This window comes from Triturus cristatus, chromosome 6 (genome assembly GCF_964204655.1).
Source record: "Triturus cristatus chromosome 6, aTriCri1.1, whole genome shotgun sequence".
Lineage (NCBI taxonomy): Eukaryota > Metazoa > Chordata > Amphibia > Caudata > Salamandridae > Triturus > Triturus cristatus.
In genome coordinates, this window is record NC_140589.1 from 184,389,452 (window position 1) to 184,403,970 (window position 14,519).

The following is a 14,519-nucleotide window of genomic DNA, read 5'->3' on the forward strand; positions in this document are numbered from 1 at the left end:
TGTAGGACAGCTCTATCTTGTTATGTGTAGAGTTCTCTGTCCCGACTGCGAAGTCTCTGCAGCTGTAAACGTACTCTTAACTGGTAGTTTGTGAGTAGTAAAAAGAATAAAAGGTGTAAGTTCACTTTTGTGTATCAGGACCAGGCAGTCATAAGCATAGTACTCTTATAATTGCTTCTTGAATTGCAGAAAAACATAAACTTACACAAATGTGTGAGATTATCTTTGTGAATCAAGCACAAGGTGTACTGTATCCAACTTGGATTGTCAGCTCAGTAATGTGTAGCTCATTTCATTTCAGGTTATCCCTCTGGTGAAAATATATTATTGTCCCCATATTGCGTGTCATGGACGAATGCAGTTAAAGTATGGGAAAATGAGTCTCAAGTTTTTACATTTGGTCACGGTCCAAAGGCTCGAGGACTTGTAGTCGGGCATTACACTCAGGTAAAAACAATTAGATAAGACCATATTCATTGTCTTATTTTGTTTGCAAATGAGGTATTTTGTCCATGATCAGTGATATTATTGTTTGAATTCTCATCAACTTCCCTGAAGACTCGCTATTGTGCCCTCTACTCTTCTCATTGTACACTTCCATCCTCCACCTGTATGTTAATTACATATTATTTGCATTCCTCTCTTTTCAAGCTCATTGGCACACTTACATCTCAAAGGCCTCTTTCATACAAGATATGGATGCCTTTAGTTCCATTAAAAAATAAATCATATCTTGATCTACCTCCTTTAACCCATCAATCCTGAATCTTTCCCTCTTCCCTTCTCTCACCTGTCATGAGTACTGTTTCACACAAAAACACACCAGCATCACTTCTTTGCTTAGCTACTTCACTTAGGGGCCCATTAGCATGGCGGGCGGATCGCCACCGCCGGACTGGTGGTTGCGATCTGCCCGCCAAAACACCCTGCCAGATGGCCTTTTACCCCCACCACATTAGCATGGCGGGGGGTACCGCAGCGGACGGAAAGACGGTCTGCTGCTTTTCCACCGGTAGGCAATCGTCAAGATTGCCTACTGGGCGTAAAAGGCCTGCAATATGGTGGCGGCACCTTGCAGGCACCGCCATCCATACTATGATGTTGGCGGATTAATGCCTTTCCATGGCAGAGACTCCGCCATGGAAATGCATGCGGGAATCACTTTGGGGGCTCGTTGTGGCCCCCCGTGGGTGTGGGGGGGTGGGGGATGCACTTGGGGGGTACCCATGGTACCCCCCTACATTGGCAAACACAAGGTGGCAGGCACCACGCGGTGCCTGTCGCGTTGTGCATGTCAATGCACAACATGCATTTAATACATTGTGGCGGGTGCTGCTCACAGCACCGCCCGCCACAATGTTGTATATGTGGGATAATTAGGATGCGACCGCCACGGTGGCGGTCGCATCCTAATTGGCGGTGCCGGACTGCCGAACCACTGGCGGCCGGTCTCCGCACCGCTAGGGTGGTGGGTGGACTGTAGTCCGCCCACCATCCTAATGGACCCCTTAGACTTTGGATAGTGAAAATCAGAACAATATTCTTCTACCTCCAATTCCATAACTCCAGGTTATTTTAAGAAATCTAATGAGCATACTTGGCTGCTAAGATTTCCTATTTGTGAGTCTCCCAAAGTATGCCCTCACCACTCGACAACGGGATCAATATTTCTTCCATATTTCTGGCCACCAGACCTCCTCATTCCACTGACAAGAGAACATTCAGCTTTCCTCCAGCAGCAATGCTTATAACATGATATTTTTCATAGTTTTGAAGGTGATTCATGGACACTACTTCACTACCTTGTTTGAACTCTCTCTGACATTCCTGTCTAATGCTGTCTGTACCTAGTGTTTGTGTGGAAAAGCTAGCAGAGATTTGTGAGATTAAGTTATCATGTGAAATTCCAGAATACCTTTGGTGAGCAGTGCAGTAGCTAGACACTTTGCTCCCTGTGGCAGTCCCTGCCTTTGCCACCCGGCTTCCACATGGAAGAGTGGGGAGGCAGGGTGCTGGGGTGTCAATTATTGTGTTTGTTGCCCTGCTGCAAATGCATGTAAGAGTGGGGAAGGCTGCAGCCCCAAAAACTCGTACGCCACTGTTGGTGAGACGTGAAGAACATTCAACATGGGGTGTCGGATGAGGCTCCAGGATGCAGGCTGCTGGATGGTAATATCCCCTACATGGTAAACTGAGATGCACCCCTGCACTGGGGGCTGGTGTCTACACGACAGCTGGTCTTCTGGAGGTGATGAATATTAGCTGAAGCATGCATTTCTTGGTGGAGAATCTGACGGTCTGCTGAGCACGTAGACACCTGTCTGCCTCTCAGAGAGGTTAGGAAACCTTGCAATGCAAGAGAGACTCTCCGTTTGGAGTAGCTCCCTATGTTTCTGGCATGAGCAGCACCCAAACTGCCAGAGGGAGTGATGCAAGAAGCGCATGTCATTTTCCCAGTGTACTACTCATTGTAAACAACAGCATTGTGTCATCTACATTCATACCATGGGCTGAAAGACTGGTGCTGCTGCCAGATGCTGGGAAAACAGAAACTGACATTGCCACCAATGCGAAAACACTGACCCAGGCTGGGTGGCTACTATTGCTGAAGACACACACCCACTGGAAAACCGGTCAGTAACTGTAAATGCAAAGTCCGAGGAACCTTCTGCATCTTGCATGGAAGAATGTAACTACTGAAGATGACCAGCTGCCATTCCGGCCTGCAAGTTGAGCCCCTACCGGTAGCACCTCTGTTCATTGAGGTGGCAGCTAAAGTCCTGAATCAGCACAGCTGCTGCTGCAAGAGTAGGTTCATAGAATGCACCTGCCAGCAAAACAGGAGCCACACCTTCATTAAGCAGATAAAACTTGACTAGCCAATAAAAGTCTGAAAGTCTGGTTAATTAGAGATTACAATAAAGGAGACCCGGTTTCCCAGACCTGTGAGATGCACTGCCCTTGTCCTGTGTGGTTTCAACAATTTAAATGATTTTTATCTGAATCTATATTCTAAATTAATCGGACTTTATAAAAAACACTTAACATGCAGTTTCTGAATATGGTTATATTTTCATGTTTTGTAGAAGTAAATCAAATACATTCAAAAAATTGCCTCTGTGTAGCTTCCACAGTAAGTAAATCAAATAACAAATATTGTATATTACAATTATTGATCTAAAACAATTTGATTATTGTGTCTCATGGAAACAACAATACGATGCAATTCCCAATGCATTTCGGGTTCACCGGCCCTTCTTCAGGGAAACATCATAATAGATGGTAAACTGATCACAAGGTTTCCGCGTATCGCTACAACAAAAACACAGGACAAAACAATCTTTGTTACATTTGCCCTTCTCAAGGAATAATACATGAACATGTCGAGATAGGATTTGCATATATCATGCATAGTATGAAGAGTCGATGAGAAGAAGACAAAAAGAAGAGAAACCACCCGTGCAGGGTATTGCTATGATTACTTACCGGTAATCCCCATTACTCTTAGTCCTACTCGTCCTCAACCCAGTCATTACTAATGAGGTATTCCACAAGACAAGAAACAAAACAGGAAACGCTTTTTAGGCTCCACCCACCCTCCCGTCAGGGGCTATAAGAACCCAGCCAACCAAAAGCACATCCTGACATACCAAGCAACAAAGGCCTGATCAGGGAGGGCGGGCGGGAAGTATGACTGGGTCGAGGACGAGTAGGACTAAGAGTAATGGGGATTACCGGTAAGTAATCATAGCATTACCTCTACGTCCCTCGTCCTCGACCCAGTCATCACTAATGAGGCATACCAAAGCACCCCCAACAACAGGCCTTTGGCAAACCACACAGAAAACAGAGACCGAACACAAAGAGGCGTGCAGCAAAAAATAGTTTAATGAAAAAAACACAGAATCAGGGAGGCGGAACAACCTCCACAGCACGCAACACACCACTACCGAAATTGGGTCGGTCAGACAGAGCACAATTCAAGCGATAGTGCCTCACAAAAGTAGACTCAGAGGCCCACGTCCCAGCCCGACAGATTTCATCAAGGGAAACCCCATGAAAAGCAGCCCAGGAAGCAGAAACACCCCTAGTGGAACGGGCCTGAACACCAGAAGGGCAAGGCAAACCAGATCCCTGATTAGCCAAAGAAATAACAGACTTGATCCAGCGACCAAGAGTAAGCCGAGACGCAGCTTTACCCTGACCAGCCAAACCAAAAGTCACAAAAAGGGAGTCCGAGGAACGGAACCCCGCAGACCGTGCAACATAAAGGGATAAAGCACGCCGCACATCCAAAGAGTGAAGCAACAACTCAGCAGGGGAAGCAGGAGAAGGACAGAAAGAAGGAAGAATCAACTCCTGAGAGCAATGAAACCTAGAACGAATCTTGGGAACAAAACCAGGATCCAAAGAAAGGACCACCGCGTCATCCAAGAAACGCAAAAAGGGAGGAGAACAACGCAAAGCAGTGAGTTCACCCAACCGCCTGGCAGAAGTCACAGCAACCAAAAACGCCACCTTAAAAGAGAGAAACTTAAGGTCCACCGACTCCAACGGCTCAAAAGGAGCAGACTGCAGAGCACCCAAGACCAAAGAGAGATCCCAAGGAGGAACCGGAGAGCGTGAAGAAGGAGATGACAGAGAGAAACTCCAGAACAAACGGGAAACCAACAAACCATCCGCAGGAGGAAGAGAAGCCGGATCCCGGAAAGCCCGAAGAGCAGCCCACTGGCCCCTCAGAGTAGACAAGGCATATTTCTTCTGAAACCCATCCAAGAAAAACTGCAGAATGGAAGCGATAGGACAAGAGACAGGAGAGAGACCAAGCCCCGCACACCAAGAGGAGAAAGAAGCCCAATGTTTAGAGTAGGAGGACAAAGTGGAACCCCTACGAGACCCTTGCATCACAGTGATGAGGTGATCAGGCAAACCCCGGACCCCAAGCGACAACCGTTCAACCTCCAAACCGCCAAGGTGAGAGGGACCAGGAGGGAAGGGGAGGGGGACCTCAGGGGAGACGGATAACGTGGCAGAATCCAAGGAGGGCCCACCGCCAGGCTCAACAACAAAGGGAACCAGGACCTCCGCGGCCAGTGAGGTAAGACCGCTACCACCTGGGCACCCAACCTCTGGACCTTCAGCAAGAAGGCAGGAATCAGGGGGAAGGGGGGGAAGGTGTACAGCAACCAAGGGGGCCACCGAAGAGACAACGCCTCCACCCCCCAAGCACCCAACTCCGGGGCCCGAGAACAAAACAGGGGGAGTTGAGCATCCGCCCGGGAGGCAAACAAGTCCAGCAGGGGAGTCCCGAACCTCCGACAGATCAACCGGAACACCCTGGGGGAGAGACACAGGGAGAGGAAAGATGGAAACCTGCGACTCAAGGCGTCCGCCACCACATTGTCTACCCCCCGGATATGCTGAGCCGAGAGAGCCAGAAGATGACGCTCCGCCCAACCTGCAATCGCACAAGCCACCAAATTCAAGGAAGGGCTGCGAGTACTGCCCTGGTGGTTGATGTAAGCCACAGTCACGGTGTTGTCCGACCTCACCAGGACATTGCACCCCAGCAGACGGGAATGGAAGAAACGAAGAGCCCTGGCCACAGCAGACAGTTCCCTCCAATTGGACGAGCGACGGGACTCCATCCGGAGCCAGCGAGCCTGAACAGACCACTGTCCCAACGTGGCCCCCCAACCGGCCGCACTGGCATCCGTCGTCAACACCAAAGGGGGCGGCAGGTGAATCCACATCCCCTTCGAGAGATTCGTGGAATCCAGCCACCACTGGAGATCCGACACCACCCCCAAGGACACAGGCACAGACAGAGCATAGTCCCGAACTGGAAACGGCACCCAACGCTGAACATGCCACAGCAGAGGCCGCAGATGAACCCTGGCCCAGGGCACCGTGAAGACAGTAGCGGCCATATGACCCTGAAGCTCGAGCCACTGAAGAAGGGGGGCCGCAGCCTGGGACAACAAGATCCGCAACAGGGACTGAAGACGCCGAATCCGAGAATCCGGCAGGAACACCTTGCCCAGGACGGAGTCGAAGATGGCCCCAATGAAAGTCCGTCGAGTGGCAGGAAGAAGCTGGCACTTTGGAAAGTTCACCAGAAAACCATGACTTTCTAGCATAAGGATGGTCAAAGAAAGGTGCTGAGTCATGACTTCCGGGGAAGGAGCCTGGAGCAGCCAATCGTCCAGGTAGGGGAACACCGACACCCCCTGGAGGTGAAGAAGGGCCACCAACGGAGCAACCACCTTGGTGAACACCCGGGGAGCGGACCGGAGACCAAACGGAAGGACACAGAACTGCCAATGATGACCCTCCAGGCAGAAACGCAGGTACATCTGATCCTCCCGGGCCACCGGCACATGAAGGTAGGCGTCCTGGAGATCCAGAGTAGCAAACACCCAACCTGCTTGAATCAGGGGAACCACCCGCTGCAAAGTCTCCATCTTGAACGGGATCTTCCTCACAAACAGGTTCAGGCCCCGGAGATTGATGACAATCCGGAACCCCCCGGTGACCTTCGGAACCAGGAAGACAATCGAATAGGTCCCCAGACCCCACTCCAACCGGGGAACGGGAACAATAGCGTTCTTGAAAAACAGGGCCTGAACACCGTCCCGCAAGGATTGGCGACGGGAGCGGCACAAGGGAGTCGGAGTCCGCACCACACCCGAGGGAGGCGGAGGGGACAGGAACTCGATCCGATACCCCCGGTCCAGGACATCCAGCACCCACTGATCCGAGGTTGACAGACGCCAGGCTGGAAGGAACAACCTCAATCTCCCACCAACCATGGGCGTCACTCCAGCGGGACCCACGAACGGAGGGGCATAGTCAGGAACGCTGCGGCCCAGGACCAGCATCACGAGGAGGCTTCTTCTGGAACTTCCGAGGGAAACCACGACCAGCTCCACGAGAACCTGTAAAGGAGGACTGCTGAAACCGGGAAGGTTGACGAAAAGACTTGGCCTGCGAAGAGGAAAAATCCTTACGTGAAGGTTGCCTCCGGAAGGAAAAGGAATGTTTACGCTCCTTAAACACTTTATGCAGTCTGTCTTCCAAGGCATCCCCAAAGAGACGAGGGCCGGTAAAGGGCAAATGCAAGGCCATGGACCTCTGGGCGGCATCAGTATTCCAACCTTTCAGCAACAGATTCCTACGAGCTGCGATAGAGGAACCACAAGACAGAGCAGAAGCACGCACAGAATCAAAGGCAATATCCGAAAGGAACTCAGCCTGTCTCTCCATCGACTCCAGCAAGTCCGGACAGCAACCACCCTCCTGCATAGACAAAAACAAAGACTTAAAGTCAGTCAAGAGTGATTGAGCCACATAAGCACCGTAGATACCAGAACGGATGGCGAGGTGAGAACCAGCATAGGATTTGCGCAAAGCAGTGTCAATCTTCCTATCCACACCATCGCGAAGAATGTTATCATCAGCCATGGAAGGACGATCAACCAAACTAGCGACAATGGAGTCCACACGCACAGACTCAGGAAAGGACTCCTCCATGTCCTGCAAAGGGTAGAGCTTCGACATGAAGCGCGGCAACATAATATGATCAGGGTCCTTCCACTCATTCAAGAGTACATCCATCACAAACGGATGAATAGGAAACGAAGACGTAACAGGCTTCCTAAATTGCGGTAGAACTGCATCCGAAGAAGTACTGGCCACAGCGTCATCCGGGAACCCCATGTTCTCACGCACATGAGAAAGTAAGTCCGGCAACAGTTCCCTGGAGACATACTTTCCCTTCAGATCCACCGCACCCAAAGAAGCATCATCAGAGGATCCCGAAGAGGAAATGTCAGCGTAAAGGGCCGCGTTCCCACCAGAACGACCCCCAGCAGTCTTCTTGGAGGACTTCAGGTCAGACAAGGTCTCCAAAATAAGACGTTTCAAACGGTCATCATCCAGCTTGGGACGCTTCCCAGGGGGAACAGGATCCGCACTGTCCAGAGGAGAAGAGGAAGAAGACACAGGAGACACATGCCTCCTCTTCCTATGATGCTTCCCCATCAAAGCAGCAGCCAAAAGTAACTAGAAGAGCAAAACAGCAAGACCAACACGGAGCAGCGAAGACAGAGAACAGACAACCAACCTCCTTTTCAAGAAAAGGAACCTAGAAAAACCCCGCCCCCAACAACCCGGCAGAAATCAGAAACCAAGGCAAAAGAAGGCGTGGCCAAAATTGGAACCAGAAAACAAGGCAGCGCGCGGGCGCCGAAGGCAGACAATCCACGAACTGAAGCAGCGCAACCGGAGCCCACCCGGGCGCTGCAAAGCCAGGAAAAAACAGCGAAACCGGAGCCCACCCGGGCGCTGTCAAAACTGCCGGAAAACGAAGGAGCACTCGGCCCCCAACCCGAGTGCTCCCAGGACCAAGGTGAGCAGCGCAACAGGAGCCCACCCGGGCGTAGCCAGCACCGCCACAGAAAATCGGAGCACTCGGCACCCCAACCCGAGTGCTCCAGAAATGCAGCGGAGAATGGAGCGCCCGGACCCCACCCCGGGCGCTCCACACAGAAGGCAGGGAAGGAAAGCAGAAGGAGCGCCCGGCCCCACAAACCCGGGTGCTCCAAACCAACCGCCACAACTGACAGAACAGAGCAGAGGACAGAGCTCCAAACCTGGGAAGAAAAAACAGAACACACAGAGACACCCAGGCGCTCCTCAAAGGCAAGGAGAAACTCACGTGACCAGCGGAACAGGCACCCAGGAAGCCAGCACAGCCCAGCAGGACCAGCAACCAGGAACCTGCAGAGTCCAGGAAGCCCCGCAGCCCGACTCAACGAAGTCCCACGGAGGTCCAGCAGCGCCGCTAAAAGCCCAGCAGAGAAGGACACCACAAGACACCACGAAGCAGGTAAGTGCCCGGCACCTACCCCAGCGTCCCCGTCAGGTCCACCGACAGGAAACAAAACAGGATGTGCTTTTGGTTGGCTGGGTTCTTATAGCCCCTGACGGGAGGGTGGGTGGAGCCTACAAAGCGTTTCCTGTTTTGTTTCCTGTCTTGTGGAATACCTCATTAGTGATGACTGGGTCGAGGACGAGGGACGTAGAGGTAATAGTGGTTTAAGCTATCTGGAATTGTGAAACAAAGCGATTATGAACTTTTAAACCCCATGCTGGGTTAGAGTGTGCACGCGTTCGGGTGACGTGAATGTGTTCAAACATGCGGCAATGTGTGTGCTTCCAAGTGTGTAATCAAATACTATCCGTGACATTAAAAAGTTGCTCACCTATCTCCTAAAAAGCTGAAATACCAGCATGTCACGGGGCGCGTCTAGGAGGTTACGTATGCCGCAGCAACCTTTCATGAGGACACGTACGGTCGCCTGTCACAAGTCTGAGGGTACAAACCCAAGCTGTTACAAAGGATGTGGGTCTATGTAAACCGCCCAAAAAATATTTAGTTAAGTAGCCCACAAACCCAGTGGCTTACCGCTTGTTTCCGGGGAAGAGCTTGTAACTGTAGTAAGATAAATGTAATCAAATATCAAGCTGAGTCATCGTACGGACTCTAACGTTGTTCTGAAAAGTTAATCAAGCATGCTTCCATGAAGTTCAATGTGGCAATCTTACCGGGTGTAACTTGAAGTAAACTGATTCAGTACCGAAGCCGCGAGGTGCTTGCTGCTACGGGTATGAGGCGTCTGACGTAAAAGCGTCAACACGTGTGAAAGAAGAGACCTGTCGATATTTAAAGCGCCCGCATTTAAGCGGTTTCCCGTGTGTGATAAAACAATATTGAGTGCTCGTATATGAACAGAAGCCAATTAGAGATTACATCAGTCATAAGAACAGTAGACTTTGGAATGGAACTTTAATGCCATGAACTAATAAAGTGATCTATACTTTAGACAGTGTGGTTAGCTAGAGTGAACTTCATCAGTGTCTGATCAATACATATGTCTATAGTGCCTATGAAGGACAATACATATTAGAACTTCTAGAGAAAGAAGAGTGTATGTAGAGGTGCAGCACTCCACTGAGATTGGTAGATGAGATTATCACCCTGTAACTGCTTCCAAATTGCAACTGTGTAGCATTTCATTTTGCTGTAAGATTAAGGTACTTTCTTTGCTACTGATATAAGCACTAGTATGTTGATTGTCTGGAGAATTTTGAGTTCTTGCTCCCCACACTTCCCACCTCAGAAGTCTTTGACTTTTCCTCTCTACCCTGAGAGACAGGTTCAGTAGCATGTCTATGGGACAGCTTGCAGAGCCATAGCAGGACGGACACATGAACACCAATGGTAAACAACCGATACCCCTATGATTGTCGTCCAGTGGCCCATGTGCACCCTGTGGCCCAATAGAACGGGATCTGACACAGGCCAAAAGAGTTTTTCCAACAGCAAGGTGAAATCAGCCGAGCACTGGATAACTGTTCTTAAGTTTGTGGAGCAGGATCAATTGATCCTAGTTTGTCTTCTGTATTATGTCAAGTCAAGTTAAGATTGGTTTTGACGTCGAATCCTAAAGATGTAATGCTTTTTGCAAGTAATGGTCTAAAAAAACCCATGTTCATTTCATCTAGCTGTTCACAACCTGATGTTGCCAACTGTTGTTAGTGATTAGGACCATTGTTAATAACCAGAACATGGTCAGATCTAGCTTGGTATTGGTCTCTTTTCAATCATGAATTGTTGCTAAGGTGTAGTGGGCAGAAGAGAGCCAATTTTGATTGACATCGAAATGTCCAAAACATTACTCCCTCCAAGGCAGGACAAACTCCACTTTCAGGATGGGAATGTAGAGCATTCATGCCAGCAGAAGTGATTCAGGTGGGAGACTTTTGATATTTAAAGTCAAAAATAGCTTTATTTTAGTGGTCTTCATCCTAAAATGGCCTCTGTTTCAATATGATTTAATGACGAAAATACATTCCCTCAATTTTTTTTCCGAAATCTCCCACATGCGTGCTCTATGCTGGATGTAACACACCCACATTTTTGGGGCAAAGTAGAGGGATTTCTCGATGAGTTTAATGTTTTCCCTGAGGAGATAAAAATGTAAAGCATGTTTGCACAGCTGGCTTTATTTCCCAATAGAAGAATTTTACACTAGTTGATTCACATAAACTGTGTACTGTCAGCACCTATTTAATGCTCAGTATCGGCCACTATATAGGGTTGACAGATGTCCTAAATAGTGAAAGAGCAGGCTCAGTGCAATTTATATATTTTGACAGTGGTAAATTGTTGCCTCTCATGGCGGGTGTGAAGGCATGTGCCGATTTTACCTGGAACTATAGAAGCATTTATTGACATATCTAAGGTAAACTTCATGACATAACGCAATAATGTAGACAATCGATGCAGGACAATAGGCAGAGTACAACACAGCAACATGACGTTGCAATACTGCAGGAAAAAAGTGCAGCCCAAAAAACAACAGAGCAGATCACCACCACAACAAAATGGTTTGCAACAAATATGCATTAACATTCTTGTCCCATATTTCCTTTTCCAGAAATCTACTGTCATAATAGGATAGAAAAGGCTGTGTGCACCAAAAACTGCCTTAACTTACTATGAAGAACATGAAACAGAGACGCCAGTCAACATTTTTTTGTTTTCCAACCCTTACTATCGAATGCGTTAATTGTAACATGCATCACCACATTTGTCGCTATTCACCTTTTCTAGGTGTAGATTTATTTTAAGTCCAGACTTGTAAGTCTCCACCTCCTCAGTTCATGGGGTTGAGACATCCAAGACTGACTTGACAAATTATGTACTGTCATTACAAGTAGCTTTTCAAAATATAGGCTCAGATATCAGCCACTGGGGAGGTTGTCTTGATATTGTAAGGTACAGGGGAAACAAATAAAGATCATAAATCTTAAAGAATTACACATATATCAATTATAAATGGAAATTAATTAACAATATTTTAATAAACTGGAATCAATAAAATACAATATTACATCACATTAACGAGTCACATTAGGTGTTCAATAAATACATATTTTAAGTTCATTTTAAAAATACTAGTTTAATAGAAAAAACTCACAAGTATTTTAATATTTAATTATTGTTTATTAAATGCAAATAATAGATAAGCCCCTTCCAATTAGGAGTAAGTATTTCCCTTTTTCCAGCCACTACCACTGTCCCTCTCAAATTTATTACCAAGATGTATACATATGTGTGCTAATATCTCCTCACACATGGGGAAACTCTCTGTGCATATAAGTTTGTGAATTGCATTTTTTGGTAGGTGAGTCTTACTACTGTAGTACTACTCAACATACCACAAAATGCAGTTTGTGAATCAGTCCCTTTTTCTGTGGGTCAATAATAAATGTAAAATGTTTATTGTTGTCACTGCTCAATGCTTGTGCTCAGAGAACCCTTGCATGTTAATTTCTGATAGAGAGTTCTAGAAGCAGATCCCTCAACTTTTGAATACTCCCCAGAAGTCAGACTGGCTTAACACCAACATCTTTACACCACTGAAATGATGTGTGGTTCATATATTGGTGCCGCCCCTGTGCACTGTCATCAGTTCCTTTTGTTCCACACTACCAGATGTTGATCCGGAGCTCCTCATATCTCTGAGACTTACCTCGATTTTATCAAATTTTCTCAGTGAGCATGGGATGTCACCCCTAAAAACGATCAGGTTGTAAGCCCTATAGAGACTTGCAAACAAATGTGTGTGGCAAATCCCCATCAGGTGTGCCTGTGGTACTTGGGGTCGAGCCACAACTCCAAGGACTATGGAGACTGCTCTGCGATGAATCCAAAGGTTATCAGGGAACACAAGGGAGGAACTCTATGTTGTCAAGCACAAGCAAACTCCTAGTCAGGACCGCTTCAAGTTGCAGTCCATATCCAAGGTTCATTCTCGATCCCTCTCTTGTTCCCGCAGTCCATGGAGCCGCTCCAGAGGATGTTCTTCGACTTTCCATTAAATCATTCAATCGATGAATCAATCTGAATTTGTATCGCATAGTTTATCTCCCATGAAGGTATTCAGGTGCTAGAGGAGCTGCTGCTGGGCAGAGGAGTCTACTGAGAGAGAGAGGATGAGATGAGTATCATCAGCATAGGATATAATGACCAGTCCGTACGATCTGATAATGTTGGCCAGGGGGTCATGTAGGTGTTGAACAGGGTAGGGCTGAGGGTTGGTCCTTGAAGGACACTGCAGATGGTGTTCTTGGGTTCTGAGGTGAAGGTAAGAAAGCATATTCTCTGAGTTCTTCCGATGAGGAAGGAGGTGATCCACTTGAGGGCATCTTCATGGATTCCAATCGTGTGAAGCCTTCTGATCAGGGTGTGAGGTGATAATGTGTTGAAGCTGGAGAGAGGTCAAGGAGGATCAGTGCTGCTGTTTTTCCTTAGTCAAGGAGGGATCTGATGTCATCTGTGGCTGCAATAAGGGCAGGTTTGGTGCTGTGGTTGGTGCGGAATCCAACCGCATGGAGGACGCTCTTTCTCTCACCTTGCCGCCAAAGCCTGGAACACCCTCCCTCTCCACCTCCGCACCTCACCCTCCCATCCACTTCAGAAAGGGACTCGAGAGCTGGCTCTTTGAATGAGACCTGAAGCACAACACCCGGATACCCCGGGAGATAAGTTGCACTATAGAAATACTATTTTTGATAGGGATTTGATTGGGAGTACTCTAGCAGATTGTTGTTCTCCAGGTGTTCTGTGAGTTGGCAGTTGATAGCCTTCTCAAGACTTTGGCGGGAAAGAGTAGCAGTGAGTTGGGGTAGTAGTTCTTGGGTGTTTTGGGGTCAGCAGATGGTTTCTTGAGTAGGGGCTTGACTTCTGGGTGTTTCCATTCTTTAGGAAGGTGGCTGTGTTGATGGATGCATTGAGGATGGCAGTGAGCTTGCTACTGATTGTATTGCTTCAGAGGGTGAAGAAATGGTAGTGGAATGTGTCCATGGGTGCTCCTGAGTGGACGGAGTTCATGATGTCTCTTGTGTCTTGTGTGGTGAGTTTTTCCCAGGTGGTGAGCAGTTGGTTGTATTTCTTGTTACTAGGGGGGAGTGGGTTGCGGTCAAAGATTCTGTAGATGGCATAGATCTTGTCATTAAAGAAGTCTGCCATAGAGTTGCATGGTTCCTGTGGAGGGGTGATGGCCAATTTGATGGCTGCGAGGCTGGAAAACTCTGATAATGTAGGGGAGTTCCTCACTGTGGTTCGAGCTTGCTTTGATGCTGTCAGCCCGGATGCTTCTTTTTGTCTTTTTCAAGAGTTGGTGGTATAGGTTTAGAGCTGTTTTGAATGTTGTTCGGTCCATGGGCTTCCTGCTGGGGCGGCATTTCTTTTCGAATTGTTTGACGGTGGGCTTCATGGTTCTTAGTTCCGCAGTGTACCAGTTGGTTTCCTTTGCAGACCTCTTGGGTTTGGTGGGTTTTCTGTGATGCATGCAGAGAAGTTATTGACTGCCTGTTCTAAGTTGGTTGTGGTGAGAGGGCGGAAGGTGTTGAGGGCTTCAGTCATTTAGCTTCCTGAGATGTTTGTC

The 14,519-nt window shown here is 48.1% G+C and overlaps 1 protein-coding gene across 1 annotated transcript in view; it reads left to right on the forward strand.

Moving 5' to 3' along the window:
- The window catches only part of LOC146816603 (cysteine-rich venom protein-like), a 138,931-nt gene that overhangs the window by 37,853 nt on the left and 86,559 nt on the right, over positions 1-14,519 (forward strand). Inside the window, exon 5 of the mRNA XM_085609533.1 lies at positions 302-447. Coding sequence (XP_085465659.1) covers positions 302-447 — 146 coding nt within the window. The remainder of the gene's footprint in view (positions 1-301; positions 448-14,519) is intronic.